The sequence below is a fragment of the Myxocyprinus asiaticus genome, chromosome 26, assembly GCF_019703515.2.
Source record: "Myxocyprinus asiaticus isolate MX2 ecotype Aquarium Trade chromosome 26, UBuf_Myxa_2, whole genome shotgun sequence".
NCBI lineage: Eukaryota > Metazoa > Chordata > Actinopteri > Cypriniformes > Catostomidae > Myxocyprinus > Myxocyprinus asiaticus.
Window position 1 is genome coordinate 28,016,181 of NC_059369.1, and position 14,954 is coordinate 28,031,134.

The following is a 14,954-nucleotide window of genomic DNA, read 5'->3' on the forward strand; positions in this document are numbered from 1 at the left end:
TTCGGAAGGAAATTGGTACTTTAATTCACCAAAGTGGCATTCAACTGATCACAAAGTATAGTCAGGACATTACTGATGTAAAAAACAGCACCATCACTATTTGAAAAAAGTCATTTTTGATCAAATCTAGACAGGCCCCATTTCCAGCAGCCATCACTCCAACACCTTATCCTTGAGTAATCATGCTAAATTGCTAATTTGGTACTAGAAAATCACTTGCCGTTATATCAAACACAGTTGAAAGCTATTTGGTTTGTTAAATGAAACTTAACATTGTGTTTGTGTTTGTGAGTTTCCACAGTATGCAATAGACTGGCATATCTTAAGGTCAATATTAGGTCAAAAATGGCAAAAAATAAACAGCTTTCTCTAGACACTCGTCAGTCAATCATTGTTTTGAGGAATGAAGGCTATACAATGCTTGAAATTGACAAAAAACTGAAGATTTCCTACAAAGGTGTACACTACAGTCTTCAAAGACAAAGGACAACTGGCTCTAACAAGGACAGAAAGAGATGTGGAAAGTCAGATGTACAACTAAGCAAGAGGATAAGTACATCAGAGTCTCTAGTTTGAGAAATAGACACCTCACATGTCCTCAGCTGACAGCTTCAATGAATTCTACCCGCTCAACACCAGTTTCACGTACAACAGTAAAGAGAAGACTCAGGGGTGCAGGCCTTATAGGAAGAATTGCAAAGAAAAAGCCACTTTTTAAACAGAAAAAGAAAAAGGAAAGGTTAGCATGGGCAAAGAAACACAGACATTGGACAAAAGATAATTGGAAAAGAGTGTTATGTATCTTAGCCCCAGTGAGCTTTTGTGGGATCAGTTAGACTGCAAGGTGCGCCACATCTATGGCAAGTGCTACAGGAAGCGTGGGGTAAAATGTCACCTGAGTATCTGAACAAACTGACAGCTGGAAAGCCAAGGATTTGCAAAGCTGTCATTGCTGCACGTGGAGGATTTTTTTGATGAGAAATCTTCAAAGTAGTTTAAGAAGTTCTGAAAAAAAATTCAAATTGTAATAGTAATTTTTCATGTAATTATTGTCCTGACTATACATTGTGATCAGTTGAATGCCACTTTGGTGAATAAAAGCACCAATTTCTTTCCATAAGAGCAAAATCTGTACATTATTCCAAACTTTTGGCCGCCAGTGTATAATATATATATATATATATATATACACACACACACACACACAGTACTTTTTTGTCTTCATTGAGCAATTTAACTATTGCTTTTTCATTCTGAAATCTAACAAATGTTTTTTGGTAAATGTTTTGCTTTGAAACTGTTGCTATATTTGTGCTATCTCTTGTGCAATCACCTTATTTGTATTCTACCTCCGTATACAGCCTAAAAAGGCAGTATCTCTTTTTACAATAAATGCCACTTGGTTTGATATTTTGTTATATAATGCAAAGACATTTATAAAATTTTAAGTGTATTTACATACAAATAAAATGTGTGTATCATACAAATTTAAGTGTTTAATTAACTAGATTTTCCAAAAAGGATTTACAATACAATTTTTTAATATATATAGCATTTTTAATTTCCAGGACAAAATATCATAATATATACTGTTATAGTGATATAAAATTACTCAAACTGTGATACACGATTTTGGTCGTACTTCCCACCCCTGATGATTTTCTGCTAAAAGAAGTTTTGTTCCTAAAGCTTGTACATTCTTTGTCTAAACCTCGTAATGAAACCGCTGGCAGAGCTTGAGTGTTTTGGCTCAGTCAGCCTCTGGAGAACATTTTATTCAGGCTTTTCATCACCAAGTTTGGGATCTCCTTCCCCAAATACATCCTTTGTGCAACATAAAACTCACTTTTCAATTTTTTCATCTTACTTCACCTGCCTCAAATTCTACCTCTCTGGGGAACTTTAACTACGGCTAACCATTTCTCTTTCCTCCAGAGGAATGAATTCACACGTTTGTGAGTGCCTTGCCAATTTAGTGCTTACACCATCCTCTTTTCCTAAAACACTTCATGAGGAGCGCCCCGAAACAGACTATCGTTCCAAAGATGTCACCTTGGTCAGCCAAAATCATTCATCAAAAAACGATGGAGACAAATATCAGCGGTGACTCCACAGTGTTGTAAAACTGGTCTCTTGTTTCAGAAACCTGGCCTGCTCATCCGTAACACTGCAGTCTGTCTTGAGCTGCAGGTTGCTTTAAACACTTCCCATGGAGTGTGCAAGGACATGTACAAACAGCCGTGACTGAAATGACCACGGGCGTCCCTCCGGATGAGCCAGCAGAATGCTCAGCCTCATGTCTCTCATTGCTCATTCAATAAAGGTCATTCTGGACACATGGCTGTTCCATATGATGTCCCCCTGTGAGGTTACAACCCAATTACGATATCTAGACACAAGTGTCGAGACAACACTTGCAGTTGAGTCTTGTGCTATAAGTTACACTGCAATGGAAATTGGCTTAATTAGCAGTCTTACTGTAAATATCACACCTTGGGGAAAGGAAATGACAGTGTTGGCAATTTGGAAGTGCTAAAAAAGGGACACATTATTGCTGCAACTAGTTTATTGTGCAGTTGCCCTTTCTGAAGTATCTCAAGACGGAGCTCAGCTGTGGCACAAAAGGTAGCTCACTTGCTCACAATATATACTGTAAATGAGCTGTTGGCTCATTGGGGGACCCAGGTTTAAAGCTGACCTGGGTCATGTCCAGGTCCGGCCCTGTTCTGTTCCCTCTCTTTCATCCCCCCACCCCACCTTTTGCCTGCATTCTCCTCAATTTGAAAGGCTAAAAATAAAGGATTTCTCTATTCTAACCAAGCAAATATGCCTCCAAATTAAAAAGAGTCCTTGAAACTCACTTGTAGAAGGCTTGATTTTCAACACCACATTTCCAAAGGTGCTTGCAGGCCTCTGGTGTTGGTGCAAAGTATGTCAAGATTATCTTTTTGTCCTGTGCATAAAAGTAAGTCATTATCATTAAAAGTGCACTGATACAGCACTGTCATTAAAGAGAATTATTAAATGTACATAGATTGTGTCTCTATTATCATAGAGGACTTTTGTATATTGTAATTCTGTTCAACTCCACCGATGTTTGCATGATTACTGCTCTCACCTCCTTCTGATTTGCATATACATGGAATGTCTTTCCCTCAAACTTCAGTTTGGTCACCTCATTCCTGTTCAAGATAAAGAAGGATTTATAGAACAAAGACAGGTCAATAAAATAATTAGACAAACACAGCAAGTACTATACAGGGTTCCCACGGGTTCTTAAAAAGTCTTAAAATGTCTTAAATTCACTTTTCTAAATAAAAGGCTTAATCTTAAATGATATACAAAAAGTCTTAATTATCATTTCTGATTGAGGTAGATTTTAGGCTGCACACTTAAAGGAATGTTCTGGGTTCAATACAAGTTAAGCAAGAATTTTGTGCAAGTCAACAGAATTTGTGACAATGTTGAATACCACAAAAATGTAATTAAGACTCATCCCTCCTTTTCTTAAAAAAAAAGCAAAAATCTGAAGCTTACAATTTTATAAAAATTTGGGCTAATCAGCCGAGGAGAGGGATAAAGACGAGTCGGATGCGGCAGTTCGAGAGAGAGAGACACACGCAGCTGCTGTGTGTGTGTTTATGTTTGTGTCTTTTTGTTTAAGTTTTCATTAAATATTACTTTGATGGTTCATCCGGTTCCCGCCTCCTCCTTTCCCATTTTAATCCCCCTGTTACAGTAGGCTAAACAACACACTGACAACTGTACAAAAATCAGCTCAATTTATCTAATTACATGAAATTTGATTTACCAGGGTCAGGGTTTTCAGGGTTGTCGGTTTGTTCTGGTATGGACAGTATTATTATAGAATAAGTATTATAAATTTTATTTTTTCGGGTATTAAAAAAGGTCTTTAAAAGCTGTGCAGCAACCTGCTATAGCATGTGAGACCACAGTGCTCCGTTCCTGTTGATTTTTTCCCCACAAATAGAGACAGAGGAGACAAAGCTATTTAATTTGTGAGTGATTTTTCAACTAGGGGCACTTTTAGCTACTTGAAATTTTAAATGAAACATCTTCAAAATATGTTTACTATGTTAAAGATAACAAACACACTATTTTAAAATGTATCACATGTTCTGGAATAAGGATAATATCGTGGCCTTGATCAACAATCGAGATTTTGGTACATTTTATGATAGTGTGGATTTTTGATGTGTATGATGGTGATGACATTCTTCAGTTTTGGTGAATTAGTTGGATAAATTGCATTTCAACAATCTTAAAAATTAGTTTAAAAAAGTAAAGAAACACATTCATAAAATTTTAATCAAAAGTATAAAGAATTTATCCTTTAGAACTAGAAATTGTTATACTGTACTGCACAGTTGCTAGATTGCTTCAGTTGTGAAGTATATGTACAATACAGAATAATCCACATACAACAAAACCAAGAGACAGTCAGACAAAGAAAGACAGCACAATGGACAGCATTTTACGCTTTTTCGTTCTCTTTGTATTGACAGTCAGCACAGGCTTGTTGTGGCCAGCTGACTTTAAACATGCCCTCTGGAGGTAGATCTGCTGAAGGATAATTGGACACCTGTCTGCTGTAACGGCCCAGACAGAAGCAGATGGCCGGGCCCTTTCGGCCAGGAACATATAATACAATATAATAAAACCAGCTGTGACTTGTATACTCAGAGCCCGTCTCTAGGTGAAAATGACTCATTATTTTCAGTCTCACAATGCATGTGTATATGTATCTGTGTTTACTCAGCCCCGAAGACATCAGTAGAAGTTTGGTGGGGAAAAGAGGCAAGTTTAGTCACTCACCATTTGAGGAAATGGACTCTCTTGTTCCCTTGAAGCACAACAAAACCGAACGGAGTGAAGGCAAGGAAGGCTGGGTTCCCAGAAACATCCTGTGATGAAAAGCGATAGAAGAGAACCACGTCACCTTCACTTCTCAGTAGGAAGACTATCCAGTGAGCACAACAGCACAGCTTTCACACTGTTATTGTCAGGCTTATGAAAAATATAGTTTCCCTTACGTTCAGCATCTAAAAGGCAGGTAGTTTGGGGCTTATATACTGTGGAAACTACTGACAATAGCTTCTGGATCCAAGCTATACATGGGTTAGATAGCGCCATCAAACCTTGCACGGATGAGGATCCACACCGTATGTTTCAAGCATTTGTGCTTTCTGCAGGAACTTCAGTTCTGCTGTTTCTGGAGTCTGACCTCTGCAAAACAACACCAAAAACACCATCTGTGTCATTTAATGATGGAACAATCAGCCAGAAAAGAGTCCCCAGTTACATTTCAAGACTGTCATAAGGACCCCATGAAATCAAAATGACAGTATAGTGGCTTCTAGTCTATGTCCTCTACATGCTAGTAAACCACAATATGTTGACTAAATTCATTTTTTTCCCCCAGATATATGGTTTTAAAATGTAAAGGCCTTTATCACTTCCATCAGTCATTCTCTTGGAAAATGGAGCAAAAACATTGATGACTCATGCTGTACTTCAGATTTTAATCCAATCAAATGCTCTCTAGAGTGAGAATGTCCCTCACCTGCAAATGACTAGCAAGTTGCAAATTATGGTTAATAGCTGTGACATAACTAAGCCTGTTGGCTATTTTAAAGAAAGGGAGGAGTCCTCCAATATGTCTTGCCAAAACTTCCTGTTTCAATAGGAAATAAATTAACACAGGGCAGAAACCTGCTTGTCAAGCGATTTGTCAAGTCTTTAAGATACAGAATGGACTGAATCAGCATTGTACCTAATGTGTATCCTTAACAAGTTGGAAATACATCACAACTTTTTGAAGAAATCATCTGTCCAGAATAAAAAGGCAATGTTTTGTATAGATCTGTTTTGACACTTTACACTTGAACCGCACTGATTAGTGGTCACAACACAGAAAGCAATTCAGCCAGACTAGTATCATCACTCTAGGAAACCTCTTCCCAATTCATGTTTTATTCAACATTCAAGACCGTAATGTAACAAGACCGTCTGCCTTGTATTTCAACACAAATCAGAGAAGAAAAGCCACTCTTAACATCGAGAGAAAGTGAAAACTCTCAGATCACAGGATTAACTTACTGGAACATTTTGGAAGATCTAAACTGGCAGCCCCGCTCTACATTCTGAAGATAGTTTCCATAAGATTATTAGGGCTGCTCTCGTCATGGAACGGTCAAACACCAGAGGGCAGCAGTAGACACAGTGTGCAGGAATCATACTCAATAATTGGTTGATCATAGAGTTTTGTGACAAGTACAGTAAGTCTAATATACATGCGTATTTCACACTCTTAAAAGCCCTTCATGAAAACAGTAACCAGTGAAACATCTACTATAATATATTGGCACTTTTGCAATTTACATTGCTGCCGCTGACGTGGGAAAAAGCAGCAATTCACGGTGCAACAGTCAAAGACGTCCGTCTAGTACATGCCTGTATAGAAAAACAAGGACGTTCAAGGACGCGCATTCATTCCGTGCACGACAGAGCGCAGCGAATATAAGTGTCAAAAATGCTTGTGTACAGTTCAGTTGAATAAGAAAGTTTACCCTCTTTAACTTAATGCAGTTTATTCGAATGTATGAAGCAAGTTGTTTTCTGAAATAATGAAAAATAACTACAATTCTTACAACGAAGTTGAAATACAATTGTGTATTTTACCTGTCAATCAGACACGCTTGGAAGTTGAGTTCGTTACTATAGCAAAGATAATAGGCTGTGGGCGTGTTTTATCATAATCATAGGGCTGTTCGGTTCCAGAAATTTGGGAATCGACTCCGATTTTGATTCCAAGAGTCGATTCCAAACTCATAGTTTCGATTATTTTTCTATTCCGAAAAAAAAAAAAAAAAAAAAAAAAAGGTAAAGTTAAATCTCATAATAAACAGCTCACTGCTAAACGTTCTTTGCACTATTTATAATAGCATGAATGACATTTACTATTAATAAGTCCATTCTAAAATTAAATCAGGGCCTATATACTCATACCAAAGCGCGATGCTTCAGTCCCATGAGATAAATTTGAGGGAAGTTTGAGTAGACTCGGCTGTATTTCGAAGAACTACCGCAAATAATCATAAAAGCCCCATTTTACCTACATTGAAATTGTCTGTTTCCACTCATGAGTTCTTGTTTAGAAATAGGTTTACATTAGAATGTACAGTAACGGTCTACTACCTTTTGTACACTGAATAAAATGTCCAAACAATACACTTGTTTTATTTAAAAATGCAGGTTGTTGTACTAAAACTTTCTGTTTTTTAATTTGATTTCATAAAATAATTTTAATGTAAAATTGTGTAAAATGTAGGCTAATACAAAAATATCTGTGTAAAAGTTTTTAAAACACTGTAAAAATGTCCAGAACGAGTAGAGAAGCATTACATTCTCACTTTTATAAGTGCAGCACATTGTCATTTAAACTTTAAAGGGGACATATGCAAAATCCATTTTTTTCAATTTTTTTTTTACATAATTATGTGTCCTCAGTGTGTGTCGACAACCACGAAATATGGTAAAAAAAAAAAAAAAACATCCCCTCCTTTCCCCATCAATAAAAAACAGTGTCTCCAAAGGAGCCATTCAGGTTTGCAGCCCCTTATGATGTCAAAAGGGGAAAGGTATTGCCCGCTGTTGGCGAAGAGATCTGCCCGAGTAGCTTAGATCCGCCCTCACCCAGTGGCTAATACCAACTAATAATACCAACTGACATTTTAAAAACAGGTCCAAGCACGAAAGCCAGAACCAAGGAGGTCTAATAGCAAGAAAAAGCTTTCTTAATTATATTTGCAATACATTTCGTCAGGGTACACGGTTACTTTTCAAAACTTGATCTGACACTGAATGCTCCAGCAGCCTAATTTACACTTAGAAAACTCCTGATGTTGCTATAACAATGCAAAAAGCACTTACCATTTAGCTTGAAGTGAAAATCAGCCCTCATTTCCTTTTTAATTAATCAATCACATGATCATGCAGAACATCTCAGGTTTTTAAATCCATAAGGATCTCTTTCTCAACAGTAATAACAGCAGTGATGACTGCCGACTCGTCAGCAAGATCTTGCACACTTCGCTTTCAAATTACATACATCACTTAAAGCATGATTGTGTCACACAAGGCCAGCTAGAAGGCCTGGACTGGGACATATCCTAAAGACCACACCCACCAAGAACAAATAAATCAATCTGATTGGCTGATGAATCTGACAATCTGACTTTAGATGCCTATTCACTGCAGTGTTGAGGGATTCTATGGAAATTCTGAAGGCCTGACAGGGTGGAGCTCAGACTCACGTGCTGCTTCGGCTAAGGAGCATGGCTTCGGGTATGCGATTTGTGACACAGTAAGCATCGAGGAATAAATTCTGATTGGATAAACATTTAGTTTTTTGCTATTCATTTGTAGATGAATTAGGAGTGGAAAGCGGTTGAAAATACATACGCAAAAAGGTCAATGAGAATGAAAGGATGACATTTTTTTTATTTATTAGGCATGTTACGCCAGCAGAGAAGGCTTTGCTGGCCTGAGAAATCGCCACTGTGAAAACCTGAGTGAGCAGCGCACAGTCCGCCATATTTATCTTTTCACTAGAGCCGCTTGTGCTAACTCGGACTGCTTCATCAACGATGGTCAACACAATCTGCTTCAAAGCTAAGGATCACGGATGGATCGATACCAACTATCCATGACCCAACTTCAGATTTGCAAGTCGTAAATTTGCACTTCATACTTTTTTAATGTTTGCAATTTGGCTTTCTGAATTTGCTTGTTTGCATGAAAAAACTGTGCTTTGTGTACTGTAGCAACTAGTCCCTAACTACCTTATTCCATAACAATGAAGCTGTAGCTCTGTTTCGGTTACAATATAAACTCACTGGCATCCTCCACAGTCCCGCTTGAGTGGTCATGCAGTGAAGATTTTCAGTGTAATAAAACCGGTCATTATTTCAAAAACAATTATGAAACTATGGTGGTATTTTCGACAATTATAGCTGTTTTTCATATTTCATAACTCAACCTCTGTTATGCACAATACAGTAAGATGATTGACTTAGTGTGTACTCTGTGTTATTATAAATTTTTTAACTGTTTAAATTCTCCTGCATTGTTATCGCCAGGGTATCCATGGCACCAGCAGGAAAGGCACAGCCCACTTCCAGAAAGGGGTGTGGGGAGCAGCAGCTTTTAAAGCTACAGACACTAAAACAGCCCATTTGGAACAGGGCTACAAAACAGGGGTATAAAGGCATGGTAGAATAAACGATCTGTGAGGTATTTTGAGCTGAAACTTGACAGACACATTCTGGGGACACCTGAGACTTATATTACATCGTGTAAAAATGGGCATAATATGTCCCCTTTAACATAGAGATTTATTGATGTGAACTAGGATGCTAACTGAACTCTGCCATCTCCTTGTTGCAGACTTGTGTTGTAACATCCGGGGAGTTGTTATTGTTTGCCAATTTACCGTCACAAATTTAGCATGTTACTTGATTTTAATCCAAAGTAAAAATACCAGATTTACAGATGCTGACGGACAACAAAAGACTCAGCCATTTTATAATTCTTTTGTAAATTGTTTTAGTTCTGTTTGGCTTCTGAAATGTGTAGTAATTCAGTGGTCAAGGAAATAAGCACAGTCTAAAAATATCAACCAGTATCCTTGAAAGAAATCGACTCCAGCTTTGGAGTCAATTCCAACGTTTCAAGGCAATTCTCGATTCCCAATGTCTCGGAATCGATTCCCAGCCCTACAGAATCATCAATGGCCGGTAGAAAGAAAAACAAAACTGTAATGTTTTATTTGAAATGAAAATAAGATAAAAAGCCAAGTCATACTGAATAATATTTTTAAAATGAATGAATAAATAAAATTACTTCAGAAACAACCCTACTCACAAATGCACTGTTTGAACCAAGAAAATGTTCAATTAAGTCCTAGAATTATAGTGAATTATAGCAACATGGAGTGATATTTGCAACAAACAAATAAATCCTTCCTTTTGAACTGAGATTTCAATCACCAGTGAAGACAACAAGAGCCAGAGAAAGAGAACAAAGAGGTAAGTTTTTACTATTCAGAGAAGACAAATTAGTTTAGGAGTAGTTGAGAAAGTGCATGATAATATTTACATTTAGATAGTCTATCCATGGAAGTATTGTTTGGTTCATTTTTATTAAATGTATCGGTAACTCATTACAATAAGTTTGTGTGTAAACATTAACATTAAACAATTAACATGAACAAATTAACAATATTTTTCACCATTATAATAATGTCAATTTCTACATACACTAATACAGTTTAATATTAAAAATGTGTAATGTAAAATCATTAAGAACTAACATGAACTAACAATGAACAATATTGTATGTATACATTTACATAAACCAAGAATTCCAAGATGAAAAAATGCATGAAACAATATTCATTGTTATTTCTTGAAACCTTTTTTGGAATGTTATACATGTTACATGTGCATGTGTTAATGTATTTAACCTTAATGTAAAGTGTATAATTAAATACCCCCCATACATTATTAGAAGAGTACACATACATTAACTCTGTCTTGTGAATTTCTGCAATCCTTCGCTCCAGCTTCTCTGAGTGCTTGGGGAAAAACTGGAATTTGGAGCTGTAGCCCTCTGGATGCTTTCCTGGGTCATAATCTCCAATCTCAGCTGCAAAGTAGTCACAAAAATCAATCATTCACCATGCATTCATTCATAGTGTCAGGTCTCAGCAGCAAAGCAGTCACTAAAATCAATTGTTCATTGTGCTATATTTACGCTCATTTCAAACAAGTTTTTGTAAACGTATGGGCATGCTAACATGTTGACTTAAAGGGACAGTTCACCCAAATATGAATGAATCATCCCAGATACTGTAACACACGTATGTCTCTGAGATGTCTGTTTAAGAGTGTTTCATCTGGAAAGCATCGCTAATTAACACCTGCTAAACATCTTAAAAAGATCAGATTAAAAACATTCTAAATCATAAACGTCTCAAAGACATTTGCTGAATGTCTTATTGACATCCGAGAGGAAACGTCTTATAGACATATAGCAGATGAGCAAACAACCTCAAAAAAATATGACATCCAGATGTAAACACACACATCAAATAAACATCTGGGTGATGCACGTGTGCTATCAGGGAAGTTATTCAAACGTATGTGACTTACTTTCTTCCACAGAACATAAAAGGAGATGTTAGGCATAATGTTTGCCACACGCATCATTTACTTTTATTGTAAGGCAAAAATATGAGAGGTTTTTTAAAAAAAAATGTATGCCATTTGCTTCTGCTCTTGGTACCCATATGCCTTCCTGACCACTACTCTGTGCACTGAAGTGATGGAACAGAGCATCTTTAATTCAACTGCGTCTTCCTAAACAAGTCCCTGGATCAACCTGTCAAAGAAAAGTATAGTGTCCAACTTGCCCTCAAAGCTTGAATTTTCCCTTCTCATGTGAATGAACTTTAAAAATCTCTGCAGACTTCTATGAGCAAATGCCCAAGACATCCCTGGACACTACTCTGTGAGATATAAAATATTAGTTTAATTCATGTGGGGCAGCAAATTTAAATCTCATATTTCTGGGCTTGAAAGAAATTTTGGCAAAGAAACAAATATAAGCCAAATTGAATATTTTCTTTTTCTCAGATATTCCAGCCAACAGAAACAACTAAACCTAACAATGCATTGTCTGCTTCATCCAAAAAAATAAAAAAAAAATAAATAAAATAAAAACATACTTTAACAGATCAGTATATACCACCACATGCAGAATACCTATACCCCTGCTGCCAACCAATATTTTTATTAAATTGTGAAAAAAATTTATTTTAAGTTTAAAGCACAGTACATAAATTATATGATATCTTGAATGTCAGAAATAGAAGAATTGCTGCATTTTTATTATGCAATCATTGCTGTGGTGTGTGTGTGTGTGTACAGGTTTGGCTATACTTGTGACTGCCAAATGTTTGAAAATGTCCTCACTAATATAGTGAAACTGGCTGAAAATCCACTAGGACATTTTAAGGGGTCTTCACTAGAAAAAAGTCTCATAAATCAGGCAAATCATGTTTAGCTTTAAATGTACATATATGCACAGGCTCCTCTGTGAATTGCCACCATACCGTGGTAGAGGGGTTTGGGTGCCTCAATGAGCCCAGGAGCTATGTTGCCTGGGGCAACTGCCCCTGGTAGGGTCTCCCAAGGCAAATTGGTCCTGGGTGAGAGGACAGACTAAGAGTGATTCAAAGGACCCTATGATTTTCAAAAACAAAGAATCAGAAACCTCGCCCAGAATAGGGAAACTGGGGCCCCGCCCTGGAGCCAGGCCTGGGGAGGGAGCTCGTCGGTGAGTGCCTTGTGGTCGGGCCTTCACCCATGAGGCCAGGCACAGCCCGAAGGAGCAACATGGGACAGCCCAGACATGGACCCACCACCAGCGGCAGGAGACATAAGGGTCCAGTGCAGTGTGGATCGGGCGGCAGTCGATGGTAGGGACCTTGGCGGACTGATCCTGGGTTACCGAAGCTGACTCTTGGAACATGGAACGTAACCTCACTGGTGAGAAAGGAGCCCGAGCTGGTGCGGGAGATAGCGAAGTACTGGCTAGATATAGGCCTTACCTCCACACACAGCCTGGGCTCTGGAACCAAACTCCTGGAGAGGGGCTGGACTCTTTCTTACTCTGGAGTTGCCCCAGGGTTGAGGCATCTTATAACCCCGCAGCATTACTTCTTCGTTGGGGTTCACCCTGGTGAATGAGCGGGTCGCCTTCATGAGGCTCTGTATTGGACGTTGGACTGTGACTGTTGTTTGAGCTTATGTGCCAAACACCAGTTCAGAGTATCCAACCTTCTTGGAGTCCTTGGGTGGGGTGTTTGAAGGCACCCCGGTTGGAGACTACATTGTTCTTCTGGGGGACTTCAACACCCATGTGGGAATGACAGTGAAACCTGGAAGGACATTATTGAGAGGAACGGCCCATCCAATCTGAACCAGAGTGGTGTTTTGTTATTGGACTTCTGTGTTAATCACAGTTTGTCCATAACGAACACCATGTTTGAGCATAAGGGTGCCCATAAGTGCACTTGGCACCAGGACACCCTAGGCCGCAGGTCGATGATCGATTTTGTAATTGTATCATCGGACCTGTGACAGTATGTCTTGGACACTCGGGTGAAGAGAGGAGCTGAGCTGTCAACTGATCACTACCTGGTGGTGAGTTTGATCAGATGGCAGGGGAAGATGCCAAGCAGACCTGGGAAGCCCAAACGTATAGTGAGTGTTTGCTGAGAATGTTTGGCAGAAGACCCTGTCCGGGAGATCTTCAACTCGCACCTCCGGAAGAACTTCTCTTGCAGACTGAGGGAGGGCCATGTTCTGGGCCTCCATTGCTGAGGCGGTTGCATTGAGCTGCGGCCACAAGTTTGTCAGGGCCTGTTGTGGTGGCAACCCTCGAACCCGCTGGTGGACACCAGTGGTAAAGGGGGCGGTCAAGCTGAATAAGGAGGCCTTCCAAGCTTGGTTAGCTTGTTGAACTCCTGAAGCAGCTGACAGGTACCAGCTGGCCAAGTGGTATGCTGCTCAAGTAGTTGCTGAAGCAAAAACTTGGGTGTGGGAGGAGTCTGGAGAGGCCATGGAAAGAGACTTCCAGTTGGAAAACCATCAGGCAACTTGGGTGGGGGGGGGAGCAGTTATCTGCCCATGCTGTGTGCGGGTGGGGAGCTGCTGACCTCAACTGGGAATATAGTTGGGCGGTGGAAAGAACATTCTGAGGACCTCCTGAACCCCGCCGACATGCCTTCTGGGGAGGACCAGATTCAGAGGACTCTGAGGAGGACTCGCCCATCACAGTCGCTGAGGTCACTGAGGTAGTCAATAAACTACTCGGTGGCAGGGCTCCAGCGGGTGGATGAGATTTGCCCAGAATATCTGAAGGCTCTGGATGTTGCTGGGCTGTCTTGGTTGACACGCCTTTTCAAGAATGTGTGTAAGGGGGTATGGTACCCTTGGATTGGCAAACTGGGGTTGTGGTCCCCATTTTTAAGAAGGGGGACAGGAGGATGTGCTCCAACTTTAGGGGGATCACACTCCTCAGCCTCCCTGGGAAAGCCTATGCTCAGGTGCTGGAAAGGAGGGTTCAGCTGGTGGTTGAACCTCAGATTCAGGAGGAACAATGAGGATTCCGTCCTGGGCATGGAACATTGGACCAACTTTGTACCCTCTTGAGAATACTGGAGGGATCATGGGAGTTTGCCAAACCAGTCTACATGTGTTTTGTGGACTTGGAAAAGGTATACGACCGTGTCCTGAGAGGAATTCTGTGTGTGGTGCTTCGGGAGTACAGGGTATCGGGCTCGCTGCAATGAGCCATCTGGTCCCTTTATGACTGGGGCCAGAGTTTGGTTCGCATTGCTGGCAGTAAGTCAAACTTGTTCCCAGTGAATGTTGGACTCCACCAGGGTTGCCCCTTGTCACTGGTTCTGTTTAAAACTTTTATGGCAGAATTTCTAGGTGCAGCAAAGGGGCAGAGGGGGTCTAATTCGGTGACCTCAGGACTGCATTCCTGTTTTTTGCAGACAATGTGGTCCTGTTGGCTTCATCGGGTAGTGTCCTCCAGTGTTTATTGGGACAGTTTGCAGCTGAGTGTGAAGCGGCAGGAATGAGGATCAGCACCTCCAAGTCCGAGTCCATGGTCCTCTGCTGGAAAAGGGTAAAGTGTCCTCTTCAGGTTGGAGATGGGTGGCTGCCCCAGCTGGAGGAGTTAAAGTATCTCGGGGTCTTATTCACGAGTGATGAGAATAGAATATGAGATCGACAGACGGATCAGTGCAGCATCAGCAGTTATGTGGGCATTGTAACAGTCAGTTGTAGTGAAGAGAG

General features: G+C 39.8%; 1 protein-coding gene across 2 annotated transcripts in view; it reads right to left on the minus strand.

Moving 5' to 3' along the window:
• The window catches only part of LOC127416815 (FERM domain-containing protein 5), a 186,717-nt gene that overhangs the window by 13,073 nt on the left and 158,690 nt on the right, over positions 1-14,954 (minus strand). For both annotated transcript variants that reach the window (XM_051656367.1, XM_051656366.1), the window contains exons 6-10: positions 10,605-10,728; positions 5,160-5,247; positions 4,837-4,925; positions 3,119-3,182; positions 2,862-2,953 (exon numbers count right to left, since the gene is read on the minus strand). In XM_051656367.1, the coding sequence (XP_051512327.1) occupies positions 2,862-2,953; positions 3,119-3,182; positions 4,837-4,925; positions 5,160-5,247; positions 10,605-10,728 (457 nt within the window). The remainder of the gene's footprint in view (positions 1-2,861; positions 2,954-3,118; positions 3,183-4,836; positions 4,926-5,159; positions 5,248-10,604; positions 10,729-14,954) is intronic.